Here is a 16,464-nt window from a genome sequence, read left to right on the forward strand (position 1 = left end):
CTTATGAATGGTAAAACAAAACACTACTATATACACTACAACAATATAGATTATTTTTTAGGGTTATAATGTGTAAAAGAAAATTAAAATTTGTCAAAAAATCAAATTTTGACACTATTTTAACTATGAAAATATGTTAATAAAAGTTTTGTCAAAAATAGTATTTTTAACATATAAGCGATTGTGAAAAAAATTTAAATCTTATTTTGATAAATATTGGCTGTAAAAAATAATTTGTTAGAAAATTTTGAGAACATATTTTTTGTGATACTTATTAATTGTCAAAAATACTATTTATTTTGACACTTATTGACTATAAAATATTTTCAACAAAAATTTTAACAAAGAATGAGATGTGATCTTGAAACTAAAGAATAAATTGAGATTTTGAAGATAAAGAATGAGTAGTATAATCCTAAACTGAGAGAAGTGTGATGTCAAAATTAACAGATCCCAAAGAAGAAAAAAAATAGTAGAGTAAATTGAAAACAAATGAGTGTCAAAATTGAGGAGTAATTTTCTACGGTCAAATTTCAAAAATATATATTAATTTTGACATTTAATTATGGTGTTAAAAAATAAAATGTCAAAATAACTCTATTTTCTTGTAGTGATATAATATTCACAAAAATATAAAAGAATTGTAATAATTTTAAAAATGATATAAAATAAAATATTAGAATTATTATTTCACAAAAATATAAGAAAATATCATGATGATTAATGAAAAAAAATAATAAAAAAATATTAACATAACTAATGATCAAATATTAAATTGGATATAATTGATTACATAATATTTTTTTTTTAAAAAATGGTTGAGAAGAGAGAGGTATGGAAATTGATATCAGAAAATGCCATGTCAGCATATTTGACATCAGAATGTAACCCATTTTAGAATTAGCATTATTGATTATATATTAATGATTGACTTAAAAAATATAGTAAAAATTATGATAAGAATTACTAAAAACATATAAAATAGAATATTAAAATTATTGACAAATCTTAATATAAATAATAATCATTAGATATTAATTAGTATATAATTGATTACATAATATTTTCTTAAAAAATGGTCAAAAAATATGTAAATTAATACCAAAATGCACAACACTAATATATTTGACATTAGAATATAATTCGTTCTAAAATAATATAATAATATTTATTTTAAGGGCACCTAGCTAGAAATTAAGGGAGCTCAGCTAACTACTCGTCGGTGGCTCACTGGCTCTATATGGCTAAGCAATAATTGCACAAACACGACAAAATTTTTATTATATTTGTAATTAAAATGATTGTGATATGAAAAAGCATTTTATTTATTTATTTATTAATTAGTATTGGTTAGACTTTGAAAAGCTTTAGAGAAAGAGACTACAGATTAAAACGACAACTTGTTAATATTTGAAAATATAGCCCGCAATGGTTCTTATCTTACACTCGAATTTTACCAAACAAGCTATGAATAATTATGGATAAATTTTAATTTTCTATATATAATATGTCTTTTCTGTTCGGATCATGAGATATATTTTCATTTTTGAGATGTTTAGTTCATTCATTGATATTGATTATTGAATAATTGGTCAAATTAAATAATTGGCATAACTAATGAATTAATCTGTGGTGCAATTGTTAGTCGTCACAATGCAATTATCATCATTAAAACAAAAATCATAACAGAGAGATTATTAGTTTTTTCAAAAGGACAATATATATTGGATGTGAGGTATAGATTTTTGGGGAAGAATGAAGAAAGAAAAGAGGATTTAGAAAGAGAAAAAGGTTAGAGAGATTGTTATATTAAAAGAAGAAAAGAAAAGTGATTTTGTGAATTATAGTGCACTTACTTATAAAATGTAAGTGTGTCTAGAACAAGTGATTATAAATGGTTGAGTGAGTATAATTGATTAAAAGTGTGTGTAATTAATTGAGTGTAATTAATTACTAAACTGTCATAAGCAATTTAACAGTTTTAGAAGTGATCATCTATATACACTTACATGCCCCCTGAAACCAAGACCTACTTTACATCATGATTCTACTTCAAATACTCTTAACAAATTCTTAAACTTGAGGAAAGCTGTTGTTGAGAGAGGCTTTGTCAATGTGTCTGTTAATTGATTCTTTGCTGGAATGTGTTGAACAAAGATCTCCTTTTTAGTGACAAATTCTCTAACAAATGATTGACTTAATGCAAAATGTTTGGACTTATTGTGCAGAATTGGGTTGGCTGACAATAGAATAGCACTCTGATTATCATAATAGACTATAGGTTTGGTAGAGCAGTAAATTTTGAGTTCAGCGAAAAGATTTTGCAACCAAACAATTTTAGTGACAGCATCTGAAATGCCTCTAAATTCTACTTCAGTGCTGCTTTTTGACACCGTAGTTTATTTTCTGCTAGCCTAAGATACCAGGTTCGAACCTAAGTAAATAACATAGCCATTTGTCGATTTTCGGTTATAAACATCACTAGCCCAGTTAGAGTAACATAATCCATATATTCTAAAATTAGTAAATTTACTGAACCTCAAGCCGTGTCATATGGTGCCTACAAGGTATCTGAGAATTCGTTTGACAACTTTCCAATGTGATTCAAGTGGAGAGTGAAGAACTTGAGCCACTTTATTCACTGAGAAGGAGATTTCTGGTCTAGTGATAGTTGCATATTGAAGGCCACCAACAATGGATCGATACAACGTAGGATTTTTGAATGTGGTGTCACCGAAGGCAGAGAGCTTTAGTGATGAGGTCATGGGGGTTGGCACAGATTTGGCATTGATCACATCAACTTTCTTTAGCAATTCTTTGATGCATTTGGTTTGTTTCAATGTGATTGTCCTTCTGGAGCTTGAGCAGACTTCAATCCTAAAGAAGTAGTGCATTTCACCAAGATCTTTCAATGAGAAAGTGTTGTGCAGTTGCATCATGAGGGCTGTGATCTCACTTTTAGATGTACCAGTGACCAGTATATCATCTACGTACACAAGGATGTGGGTGGCTGAGGTTGTTATGAGTCTAGTGAGGAGGGATACATCAGATTTGGTGCTTGTGAAGTCGAATTGGTAGAGAGCAGCACTTAATTTTGTGAACCACGCCTTTGGGGCTTGTTTGAGTCCATAGAACAATCTTTGGAGTTTACACAGTTGTTAGTTGTTGGAAGACACAAAACCCTCTGCCTGTTGCATGAATACGTCTTTAAAGAGATCACCGTTCAAGAAAGCATTATTGAAGTCAAATTGATGAATTTTTTACCCCTTTGCAAGTGCAATTCTGAGCATGATCCGAATCGTGGCAGGTCTCACTACAGGACTGAATATTTTATCATAATCGATTCCTTGCTTTTGGTGAAAGACCTTTGCTATAAGCTAAGTCTAGCCTTGTACTTTTGAATGCTACCATCTGGATTCTTTTTTACTTTGAATATCCGTTTACATCCAATGGGATATGAGTGGGTTGGAGGATCAACTAAGAGCCAGGTATTGTTCCTTAGCAAGACCGAGTATTCTTCTTCCATGGATTCTCTCTAGTGTGGGTAGCAAGGGCTTGTTCTATAGAACTCGGGAGGCACTGTACTGCACATTTGATGTTGGTTGTGGCTAAGGTAGCAGTATATACTTCCGGCTTGCAGATGCCATTTTTTCTTCGAGTTTGCATCGGATGATGGTTTTGAAGGATGGGTGGTGAAGGTGCAGCCTCTGCTAATTGAGTGCCAGGTTCAATTGCTACTTGCGAAAGTACAGTATCATAGGAATCTCCAAACACCTATTCAGGTCCCTGATATTCTGAGCTATTGATCAAGTTCATCTGGTCGAAGGCGATGTGATGGGAAGCTCCTGAGTCGGGATACCATCCTAGATCTGAGTTTGTGCCTGGAACAGTAAGAAGTGCTTGGGGTTTTGGCTCATTTGCTGGGTTTGTTAGTTTTGTAATTTGTATGTTTGTGAATTTTGGGGTTGATAGAAGCTCAGAGTTTGTTGGTTTTGCTGGTGAAATCCATCATTTGGTGGTGGAGGTCCATTATTTGGTTGCTGGAGCTATGGATTCTGATAATGCTGGTTGAACCTATGGTAGCACTACCACATTGTATGGCCTGTCCTTCCACATAATTGACATTGGGGTTTGTCATTTTGCCATGACGATCTTCCTCCTTTGAAGAAGCTTCTTCGTCTGCCTCTTCGACCATTTTATCCTCTGCCGTAGTCTCTTGAATAGCTTTCATAGGTTGCTTCAGGTTGGTACTCCACTTCTTCTTTGTTTGCGTCTGGTTTCTTGTGCACTAGGTTTGCATGCACCATGTTTAGATCTGTTTTGTGAAATATGTCATTTACCTCTTCCTACGTTAGTAGCTGTGATTCTAATTCATTGATGGACATATGATGGGATCTTGCATTAATCATGGTAATGAAGGCACTGAATTCTTCATCTAGCCCTCCAAGTGAATTTGTTAACAGAGCTCTCAGAGCAGAAAGTGAATTTGTTACATTATTAATTTTTGTAATGTACTCTGAAACTGATGAACCATGTTTCTTGATTGTTTTTAGCTGAGCCTTTAGCAACTTGATCTTGGATTTCATCTTGGCTGTGAAATGCTCTTCAAGAACTGCCCAAATTTCATACGCATATTCATATCCAACTGCTTTGTTCACAAAAAATCATCCATAGCAGACAACATCCAAGCTATAAGACATTCGTCTCTTTGCTTCCAATTCTCAAATCCTTATGAAACTTTTTCTGCTGCTTGATCTTCCACTGAGTTGTGCTTCTTCGGTATTGAACCTGCTACGATGTGGCTTTGTAGTCGATTTGCTTTGATGCAAGCTAGGGCCTGACGTTTTTAGATTTTGTAATTGTCTTCATCTAACTTAACTGTTGCATAGAAATTTGCGATTGAAGTTATCGCTGCAGTTGAGCGATTTTACGGTGCGAAAGTGATAGTTTGTTCCATGGATCTAAACCGAGAAGCTCTGATGCCATGTGAGGTTATTAGATTCTTGGATAAGAATAAAGAAAATAAAGAACACTGAGAGAGAGAAAGAAAGAGACTGTTGTATTAAAAGAAGGAAAGAAAAGTGATTTTGTAAATTATAGTGCAACTTCTTATAGAATATAAATGTGCCTAAAATAAGTGGTTACACATAATTGAGAATGTGTATAACTAACTGAATGTATCTCTTGAGCTGTCATTAGTAACTCAATAGTTTTAGAAATATTCATCTATATATATATATACACTTATATTAGGTATGAGATATAAGTAACGGATATATTATTACTTATTTATGTTATTAAAATAAAAATTTAAAATATATGTATCCATAATTTTCATTAAAACTGTAAAAAGAATAAAATACAATACAATCTAATTTTATACCAATTGTTGTTAATCATTTTCATTAACTATTTAAAATAATTATTGTATTCTATCATAATATACTAGCTAGTTAAACTTTTAAAATAAAAATTCATGATCGAAAATGAATTATAGGATGGAGAGGAGGAAAAAATTAATAATAATCAATCATTTTCAATGAAGCTTGACCAATAGGTTGTAACTTATGTACACAAGCATAATAAACAAAGTAATTGCAACTAAATGACTAAGCAACAAGTCAAACTAATTTCCAAGTGTCAGAAATCTCTCTATATATTTTGAAAAAATACTATAGGTATATATTAAAAATTAATTAATTATTAAATTAATTTTTATATATTTATGTATATATATTGTTTTATATACTTTCAAAATATATATATATATATATATTATATTTCATGATATATACTATGCTAACAACTAATATAATAACTAATTTTTAGTATATACATATTATAGATGATTTCTAAATTCCAATATCACTTGAAAACTTTAAGTTAAAGATTATTCTTTTAAGGAACGATTATTGTTTATTGGATTTAGGCATGGGTAGGTGATGTAAGAAATTATTTATGGTACTCAATTTCTATAAATTAACATCAAAGGACCTCACTATTGAGATCCAATCAAGTAGACCTTGTGGGGGCATGGATGTAAAATTAAATCAAATATAGTTTAGATTTTTAGTGGGTCCGGCTAGGGATGCTCGCAGTGCAGTTTAGCTCGATTTTAAAAGAAAAAATTATCTGATCCGAACGCTTAATTTATGTGCGGTGTGGTTTGGATTGAATGAATTTTTTTTAGAAAACATATAACAAGTCTCAACATCAAATTTTAAATAATCAATAATGACATAACAAGTCTTAACAATATCTTAAAAAACCAACGATAACAATAGAAATAAAATTACGTGTTAATTAAAATAAATAAATAAATAACATTTTGAACATAAAATATTTATTAAATAATAATAATATATGAATAATAGAAAAATATATAACAAATTTAACATGTTATAAGTATAATCATAAATATAATAATAAAATTATAATATTGTAACATATTGTACGGTTTGGATTGGATTGGATCGATTATGAAAAGTAGATCTGAAATCTGATCCAATCCAGTGATTTACAAAAAATAAAATCCAATCAAATTCGAATTAATGTGGTTTTAATCAATTTTTAATTTGAATTGAATTGAATGAATGATTTAATTTGGATCAGTTTAAATTTTAACACTCCTAAATCCGGCAAACACATGTATACTGACAATTATACATACATATACATGTCTACAATACGGATTTGATTATAATATAATATGTGGTATATCATCATTTAATTAAATTATTATTTAACCAATGAAGTGACTAATTGTATACTAAGCTTGTAAACATCACGAATAAATTAATTGGTTTAAAATTTTGGAATTTTCCATATTCAATGTATGTGAGACTCTGGCACTAGACATCTTATTAAAGTTAGATGAGCCTCTCTTATAATTTAATTACATATACTCTTAAATTAATCATAGTTTTTCTGATTAATTAATTAAATTAATTAGCAGCCAAGGGGTTTGGTGGGACTGCATTGGATGGGTTGGTCTCAATGTGATGACAACCACCCAAGACCGGTGGTTTTCAAAGTTGGTGTATTCAATTTCTATCACCAAGGTCCTACCACTTTTATTTTCACTCATTTTAATTTATTTTATTTATTCTTTTAAGATATTCATTTAAAAATAGCACTATTCATTTCAATGGAAGGAAAAATTCAAACTTAAAAAATTAATTTAGATTATTGGAATGATTAGTTCATTCATTTGCTTAAATAAAATTCGATAGATCGAATTCTATTTTATATATATAGTAATTCATTGGCCAACAGCATACTCTTAAAATAAAACTCAGATTCATAATAAATTAGTCATTAACTTACCAAACAAAAAAAATACTATAAACAAAAAAAAAAGTTAAAACTTTAGAACAACATTCTTCTTAACTTCTTTATTAAAGCAAAGATATAAAAGAATAATCTAATTCATATAAATCAAGATTATCTGTAATGTTTTATGAAAATATTACATAATTTTGTAATAGAATTAAGACTTTTCTAATAGAATTAAGATTTATTCTTAAAAGTGTTATTATGAAGAATGTTAAAACCTAATGACATTCGCCAAGAAAATTCAAACAAAAAAATTGTTAATACTTTTAATGCATTAAAAATTTTAAAGTTGCATTTTTATTCAATTTTGTACTAATTTAATTTCTTTCATTATTAATGCAAAAGAGTTTTATGTAGAAAATGAATGATATATTATTACATTAACAAAAATATCTTAACATTATATTTAAAAATGTATTTAAATATATGAATCTAATTAAAAAATTGCATAAAAATTACTACAATTACATTAAAGTTAAACATTTTTAGAGTAAAGTGACAATTAAGTTTCTGAAAATTTATACTTCGAACAGAATAGACCTTAAAAAAAAGTAATAAATAGATCCTCAAGAATTACAAACATTAGACACGTTAGACCCTTTTGTCAAGTGTTGACACAAAACGAAACAGAATTGATTACATGTACCGTTATTAATAATGATATGTCCATTGGTGCTAGGGGGAATAAAAACGTCGTTGTTTCAAGAAATCTCCCTCCCCCTTTAAGTTCAGAAATTTCCTTAACTCTCTCTATGTCTCTTTATTTATCCACAAATACTTATAGACCATTAAAGTTTTCCTCCAAAATTAGTGATTTTTATGACGATTTTGTGATATTGTAGAAGGAAGAAGACTGTGTGTGTTGTCGTGACATTCATCCTCCAGATAAGAAATTTTTTAGTCATTTTTGTGTTTCAAAGGTTGTAATTTTTTTGTGTGGTCCTAATGATGTAAAAAATTTGTGGTTTATGTTTTGAAAATGTGTAAAGCAAGCGATTATGATTTTTTATTGGTAAAAATTTTGTATGAACTATTAAAATAATGTGAATGTCTACTCTCTTTAAGCTTAGAGCTTTTTGTTTTTTGCTAAAAATCGTGCATAAACCATTAAAAAACTATGAATTTTTAGTTGCTTGATTTGGTAGTGAGTTAATATTGTCTATAAAGAAGAAAGATCCTACAGAACCACTAATGAATGAAAATACGCTTAGGAGGAGCTTTATAATCACTTGCAGCAAGTGTGGCAATTTTAGCTACAATTACAAGACTTGCAAAAGAGTTTCAACAATAAAGAAAGACACCAAAAAAAGGACCAAAGCTCAGTGTAAGTCTGTCCCTCAAGAAGAGTGTGCACTGTCTCAAAGTGCACCCAGCATTGACAACAAGAGACTATTGTCGATCTTGAGATTAGCCTTTAATTCTTTCAAACGTGGGGATTTAGTTGTCCATGTAATATGTTTTATAAGGGTTTAATTGTATCTTTCATAACTTTTATAATAGTTTAATTGTCCCTTTTATAATTTTTATAAGGATTTAATTGTACACTAAAAGGTAAAATTGTGCATGTTTCATGCAACTGTTATTCTATTTTTTAGCCAAATCAAATCCTAGCTATGAATATCCCACAATCCACAAGCACAACTATAGTTAGTGTTGTTGCTATTGCTAACAATGTCAATCCTGTTATTATGTCTACTATTTCTGGAATATATTAACCGTTGATGTTGGTCTGGTATTGTGTAGGAGTAATCGTCAAACAAGTCACTAAATTCAGTTCTCTTTAGGAAGAAAGAAGTTATTGTTAGGCTTGCATAAGTTCTTCACTCACAGCTTGTCTCACAATCACAAATAGCTCAAGAGCCAACTAATCATCTCTCTACAGAAACAAGGACAACAACAAACACTGGACTAGTCTAAAGAATGTTAAAATTTTTAGGCCTAGGCCTTGGCATTAAAATATTGATCTTCTTAGGTTGAATGGATCATGACTTAATTTTTTTTGGATTTAAAAACTTTGATTTGGACATGCTGTTTTGGTGGATATAATGTTATTTTGGAGATAATATTTTTTTTTGGTAGATATGATGTTATTTTGGAGGTAATGTTTTCTTTTGGATTTAGCACATTAGTGTTGTGCTTTATGTTTTGAAGATAAATTTGATCATATTTTGGATTTAGGTGATACAATTTTATAAGTCTACTCATGTACTTAATTCACTTTGGATAATGTTTATTATCTATGTTAATTATGTTTCACTTTGGATTATATATTGTTCTTTTATTATTGATGTGGTTGTTTATCAAATTTTGCAAACATTTAAAACAACCAGATAATATCATTTATTGTAAACAACCTATATGCTTACAATAATGGTTCACACTTCACAGCTAACTTCATTCATGGTAAACAAATTATATTACATTTACAGTAACAATTTTAATTCACTTAGTACTACTACACAAGACATACACAATTACTGCAAACATAAGCTCAATAAAAAGAAAAAGTAAACATTCCTAAATCGACTAACAATAATTCTAGGAGATTTCTGCTTCTCCAACACCAAAATTCTTTCCTCCAAATCAATCAATTTGTGCTCCCAACCATGCTTTCTACTTTCTATAACTTTCTCATTCCCAACAGCTTCATCTAGCCATTTAAAGAATTGACGGTATGGCAAATTCTCCTGTAAAAAAAGAATTCAAGAAATGAAAACATATTTTTATGCGCAAAACAAATCAAAGCAACTGTAAGAAGGAGATAGTAATTACTCTAAAATTTGGGCATCCCAAAAATAATTGATCGAGATTTTCCATTGTTCTAAACTTATATATTGTTGTATACAATTGGCAATTACACTTGGAAGCTTCCAATGCTATTTTTTCTATGTTGTGCTAGGGTTTGTTTTGTTTCAGTGTGAATAATTGGGGATTCTGGACAATTAGAATTTGAGACATGTTAAAATCAAATAACATTTAAAGACTGATTTGTGTTCATTATTTAGAGTAATTCCAATGTGGCATTTAACAGATACCTCACTTATATTAACAGTTCACGTCAGAAGTGCCGTTAGTCTTAATAACAGAAAGATGTAACGTATCCACGTTTCATTTATTAAAGACTTAATTGTTACTTTTTTCTTTAGGGTCTAATTTGTCCAAATATAAAATCTTCAGGACCTAATTATTACTTTACTCAACATTTTTATTTATGATACTCTTAAAAAGTGTCAATAAAATAAAATTATTGCTAACCAAATTCATAAAAAAAAAGGTATAAGGTGAAGAAGCATAAAAACAGGGGTCAGAATGCAAATAATGAAAAATACAGGGGCAATACGGGAATTATAGAAAATACTGATTTGCGTCAGCACTTAGCAGTAAACACCGTAGTCGCTGACCAAAAAGACCGAAGTGAGAGAGAGAGAGAGTTGTGAAGTTGGTGAAGAACTCTGAACAACCAACTTCCCAAACCTCAATAATAAAAGAGACCCTTTTTATGCTTTTCAGCTTCTTCTGAAACCATTGAAAAAATCAATTCAGGTTTTGCAACAACAACAACAACAAGGTACTGTTCATATTGATGACTTGACGTTGCTACTTTCTTCTGCTCTGGATTCACACTTTCCATTTCAACTAGCTCCTTGCATGTGTTTGTTGTTTGTGGATCACCCTTTTGATCCTGAATTTCTTGGTTCCTGTGTTTTGACCCCATGTCCCATGTTAGGTTTGATTTTGATAATTGGGTTGGTCTCAAATTTTTCTTTTTTTGGGTGTAGCTTTTACTTTGTTTTCCAGCTCTCTTGGAGTTTCAGCTGAACTCCTCTGCATGATTGATAAAAGTTTGTAGCTTTTATTTTTATTTTTATCTGGGTCAATTTTGATAAATTTGGTAGTTAAAAGGGTGTTTTCATTTTCTCTGATATGCGATTGATTGAGATTTGTGTTGGAACTATTCCAAAATCCAAAAGGCACTGTATTTGAATTTGGATGGCTTGATTTGTTGGTTTGTTACCTTTTGGATTGATGTTCGAATGGCACATCGAAAGAAGATCTAGCTTTGAAACTGAATCTCCCTTGGCAAGAGAGTCTCTAAATGTATCTGAAACTGGCTCACTCTCCATTGTTGTGCTTGGTGCTTCTGGTGATCTGGCTAAGAAGAAAACGTTCCCGGCACTTTTCCACCTGTATCGGCAGGTTGGTGCCTTCCATTTATAGAGCAATATATCAAAGTCTTTGGATCATGTCTAATTGGCGTGTTGCATAGAACTGAGGTGAAACTAAAAAAGAAAATTGATGAAGAGGATCACCATACTATTTATTCGTAATTTGTTCTTTTTGTAGATGGAATATTTTCTATTAGTTTTTTACCTTTTCTTGAAGGATTTGTTTCTTATGATTGGTGAATTTATTTTCAGGGATTCCTACCACCAAAAGAAGTTCATATTTTTGGTTATGCAAGGACAAAAATCTCTGATGATGAACTGAGAGATCGATTGCGAGGGTGAGGCTTTCTCTAGAAAGAAAAGTGCATATTCTTTTTTCCAAATATTTATGAAATACAGAAAGGGAAAAGATGGCAATCAGTTACAACTTTCCCTGATATTCTAGAATTGATAATATACAAATGCAGTGAGACGAGTTTATGTTTGCAATTGTTTCCTTTGAATTAGCCAAAAAAAACTTTACTATACACTTTTTTCTATGATAAGTATTTCATGAATTCTTGTTCGCGGGTTATTTCACGAAGTTGTTCTATAGAAACTGTGTTCCTATTAGTTCATATATTTTAATTTATAGTATTTAAACTGTTTGTAAGCATAACAAACGTGGCTCATGCAGCTATCTTGTTCCTGCCAAAGATGCTTCCGCAAAACAGTTGGATGATGTATCGGATTTTTTGAATCTGGTTAGCATTTCCCTTGTTTGCGTTGTTGTACTTGTATATAAATTTCATTGTAGTCTCACTACAAAACAATTCTTGTCAGCCCAAAATGTTCATTCTATCTCATTTTTTCTCTTCCATTTAGATCAAATACGTAAGTGGCTCTTACGATTCTGAGGAAGGTTTTCGCTTGTTGGACAAAGAGATTTCAGAGCACGAATATTCGAAAAACAGTGCAGAGGGTTTGTCTCGGCGGCTTTTCTATCTTGCACTTCCTCCTTCAGTATATCCATCTGTTTGCAAGATGATCAAGACTTGTTGCATGAATAAATGTAAGAGCTATAATCTATGGTTGTAACATATATTTTATGTTCCAATGTTCTAAAATGCAGCTGCTGCTGGTATAGATTTTGGATTTACAGGATGACTGCATGTGTTATATTTTATTGTGTATAGACTAAAAAGGAAATAATAATGAAATAAAGTCTAACTTATTATCTGGAATGTCTAACTTTTGTTTCTATTGATGCTAATTTGCCGCCTTTTCGTAGCCAATCTTGGTGGGTGGACACGTGTTGTTGTTGAGAAACCTTTTGGAAAGGACCTAGAATCTGCAGAAGAACTAAGTACTCAGATTGGAGAGTTGTTTGAGGAACCACAAATCTACCGTATTGATCACTACTTGGGAAAAGAACTAGTGCAGAATATGGTAATAAATGTTTATATGATGACTTAATACTTACCGTTTGCTCCATAGGCTCTGTCTAAAGTCTAAACCCTTTTCATTTTATTCATATTGGCAGTTGGTACTTCGTTTCGCAAATCGATTGTTTTTGCCTCTTTGGAATCGTGACAACATTGACAATGTCCAGGTGAGATTCTTTCTTTGTAGTCAAAGTTACAACTAGAACTTTAGTTAACTTGTCAACATTTAATGTCCACATCAAATGAACATTTGGCTGTTGATTTCATTGCAGATAGTTTTCAGAGAGGATTTTGGAACCGAAGGTCGTGGTGGATATTTTGACCAATATGGGTATGTGTAGAATTTTGCTTTAATCAAATTGTTCAATGAAGCTTTCAAATGACAAGTGATGCAAATAGTCAATGAAGGGATACTAATGAAAAGAATTTTTGTATACCAATTTTATTTTCATTGATGATATTGAAATTTGAACTTTGATTTTTCATTTTTTTTTTCATATGCATCAATATTGAATATCTATTACTCATTTTGTATACGATTTCTCTTATTACGCTTGTGGAAGTATAAATCATCAGTGTACAACTTTTCTTTTGGCAGAATTATTCGAGACATTATTCAAAACCATCTGCTTCAGGTGATCTCTTCATTTTCATAACAATATAGAATAATATACTTTGACATTGTTATAATTATTTTGTCGTGTCAAGTGGACGCTTCTGTTAAATCGTAACTTATAGATGTCGAATAATGTTGAATTTTTCTCATCACTTTTCTACCATTTAGGTTCTCTGCTTAGTTGCTATGGAAAAGCCAGTTTCTCTCAAGCCTGAGCACATTCGGGATGAGAAAGTGAAGGTATCACGTTATGTTGCCATTTTCATTCAGCTTTGCTAATATGAAGCCATCAATATCAGCAGAAAATCCTTGTTCTCCTATTAAATTGGTTTCTCATACTTGCAAATTGCAATTGAATCAATGAGAGATATTTTCATAACCACAAACTTTCCTTGTTGCACTTCAATGTTTATCTAGATTTTGAGATGGTCCATGGCATGCAATCAAAGTCTAAAGTATTTTCTGTTGGCCACAAAATGCAGGTTCTTGAATCAGTAGTACCTATTAGCGACGATGAGGTTGTTCTTGGACAATATGAAGGCTATAGAGATGACCCAACCGTACCTGATGAGTCAAACACTCCAACTTTTGCAACTGTTATTCTGCGCATACACAACGAAAGATGGGAAGGTATGGTAACATCTTTAGCATTTTCTTCCTAAGAGAAAATAAATATAATTATGGGCATACTTTCATTTTCTTTGTGCTAATACTTTATTTTTATGTTTCATGCATTCCTTGATTTTCTTTTTGGCATCAGGTGTTCCTTTCATTCTAAAAGCAGGGAAGGCCTTAAATTCTAGAAAGGCAGAGATACGAGTTCAATTCAAGGACGTTCCTGGTGATATTTTCAAGTGTATGGCACCATACTTTTTAAATTTTTGGATGTTATCTCTTAGTACATAGAAAGTATTAAGATGTTGATCATTTCAATAATCCATAATCGCTAACATGACAAACATAGATACATGTTCTTTATCGGCTTTGAAAGTGAATATAAATGTTTTCTAATAAATACTTTTCCTCATTCATCAAAATATCAATGTGTGCAAAACGAAACCTCACTGTAAACTTGTGCATGTCTAGGTCAAAAGCAAGGGAGAAATGAGTTTGTTATCCGCCTACAGCCTTCAGAAGCTATTTACATGAAGCTTACGGTATATGATCGCCTACATTTCGATGATTCTCTATATTGTCATATGCATTCATTGAGAAGTTTGATGTTCATATAGTAAATATAGATCTCCCACTTCACTGTTTGAAATCAAAATTATTATTTTATCTTAAACTTGTCATAATTAGACTAAATTCGCTTGCCAAATTACTGAAGAAGTGCACTGCATCTATTGGTTTCTTGTATTCATTCACTTGATAATTTAATGTTAAGTGTATTTAAAAACAATTATATATTAGATTTAGATTATGCATTTGTTGCGTAAGAGTTTTACAAATCCATGATATGTGCTATTCTTGCAGGTCAAGCAACCTGGTTTGGAGATGTCCACAGTTCAAAGCGAACTGGACTTGTCATATGGGCAGCGATATCAAGGAGTTACCATTCCAGAGGCTTATGAGCGGCTCATTCTCGACACGTATCTTCACTTTCCTAGTTCATATTTTATAACTTACCAATTTTTTCTAGCCTTCTTTCATTATACATCCAAGCTACATAGTAACACTAACTGAAGTATATAGTGAAGCTACCTAACTGAATATTATAGGATCGACGCCATGCATCAAAATAACTTACCAATCAGCTCAACAGTTTGAAAGAAACAAATTCGCGTTAAATAATAATGCCAATTGTATTGCGTTGTGCAGAATTAGAGGCGATCAGCAACATTTTGTTCGTAGAGATGAGTTGAAGGTAACAAATTGTTACATGGCTTGATACAATGTTTCATATATTCTTGAAAGACTAATGTAATGTGCTTAACTATATATTTTCTATACTATCAGGCATCATGGAAGATCTTCACCCCATTGTTGCACAGAATTGATAGAGGAGAGTTCAAGCCACTCCCTTATAAGCCAGGAAGTAGAGGTCCGGCAGAAGCCGATGAATTGCTGCGAAAAGCCGGCTATGTTCAAACACACGGTTATATATGGATCCCTCCTACATTGTAGATTTTTCAGTTGCTTACATATAAATATATATATACAATAAAAACCTTGTAGAGTGAGCAAATTGTAATAAGCATGAGGATTTTTGAGTTGGTTTTAATAAGCTTTGAGGAACTTTCCTTGAGAGCTGCACTCTCCTATATATAATGGGATGGTGTGTGCAAGTTGTAAGTTGTAACCAGGCATATGAAGGTTGTGTACTAGTTTATGGATTTTCTAATAAATGTATTTTCTTCAAAATCGAGTTGGTTGGGTATGTTTCAGTCGCGTTTGGTTTGCATTTTTATTTCAAGTGTTTTTCGGATTTTATAAAGAAAAAAAGAGAAAACAATAAAATCAGGTTTCTTGTTTTTACTTCTTATTTTCTCTTTTCAATGTTCTTGAGTTTGAGTTATGGGCAAGGAAAAAATCTGTCATAGAGTTAAAGTAGACAATCATAAATTTTCAAAACCAATAAGTTAAGTTATTGATATAGATGTATATATGTTATATAATATAAAATTAAAAAATTAATCATAATTTGTTTTTGTTTACAGTATTTTTTAGTCTTGACAGGTTAAATATTAATTTGTTACAGATTTAAACTTTATTTAAAAATTTGTAATTGGTCAATGAATTATTACATTACATGTACAAAGTAAAATTCAAACTTATGGACTAACAACTTGAGTAATTCAAGTTGATTAAATCAATCATAATTTAGTAATTAAGAGTTGTGTGTAAGTAATTTTCATAGTCTGAATAAGTGAATGATAAGTGATTGGACAGTTAAAGAATCCAAGCTGATTTGACAAGTTAT

The 16,464-nt window shown here is 31.0% G+C and overlaps 1 protein-coding gene across 1 annotated transcript; it reads left to right on the forward strand.

Annotated features, from left to right (window-relative positions):
• Positions 1 to 11,361: 11,361 nt before the first annotated feature.
• LOC127747550 (glucose-6-phosphate 1-dehydrogenase, cytoplasmic isoform) lies at positions 11,362 to 15,905 on the forward strand. The gene is made up of 15 exons (XM_052261584.1): positions 11,362 to 11,532; positions 11,754 to 11,839; positions 12,178 to 12,244; positions 12,366 to 12,552; positions 12,772 to 12,929; positions 13,024 to 13,092; positions 13,198 to 13,256; positions 13,524 to 13,560; positions 13,710 to 13,781; positions 14,024 to 14,171; positions 14,302 to 14,397; positions 14,628 to 14,698; positions 15,018 to 15,133; positions 15,363 to 15,408; positions 15,501 to 15,905. Exons 1-15 carry the CDS (start codon positions 11,362 to 11,364, stop codon positions 15,666 to 15,668), a joined length of 1,551 nt encoding a protein of 516 aa, XP_052117544.1. The 3' UTR covers positions 15,669 to 15,905.
• Positions 15,906 to 16,464: the final 559 nt, after the last annotated feature.

The sequence above is a fragment of the Arachis duranensis genome, chromosome 1, assembly GCF_000817695.3.
Source record: "Arachis duranensis cultivar V14167 chromosome 1, aradu.V14167.gnm2.J7QH, whole genome shotgun sequence".
In the NCBI taxonomy this organism is placed as follows: Eukaryota; Viridiplantae; Streptophyta; class Magnoliopsida; order Fabales; family Fabaceae; genus Arachis; species Arachis duranensis.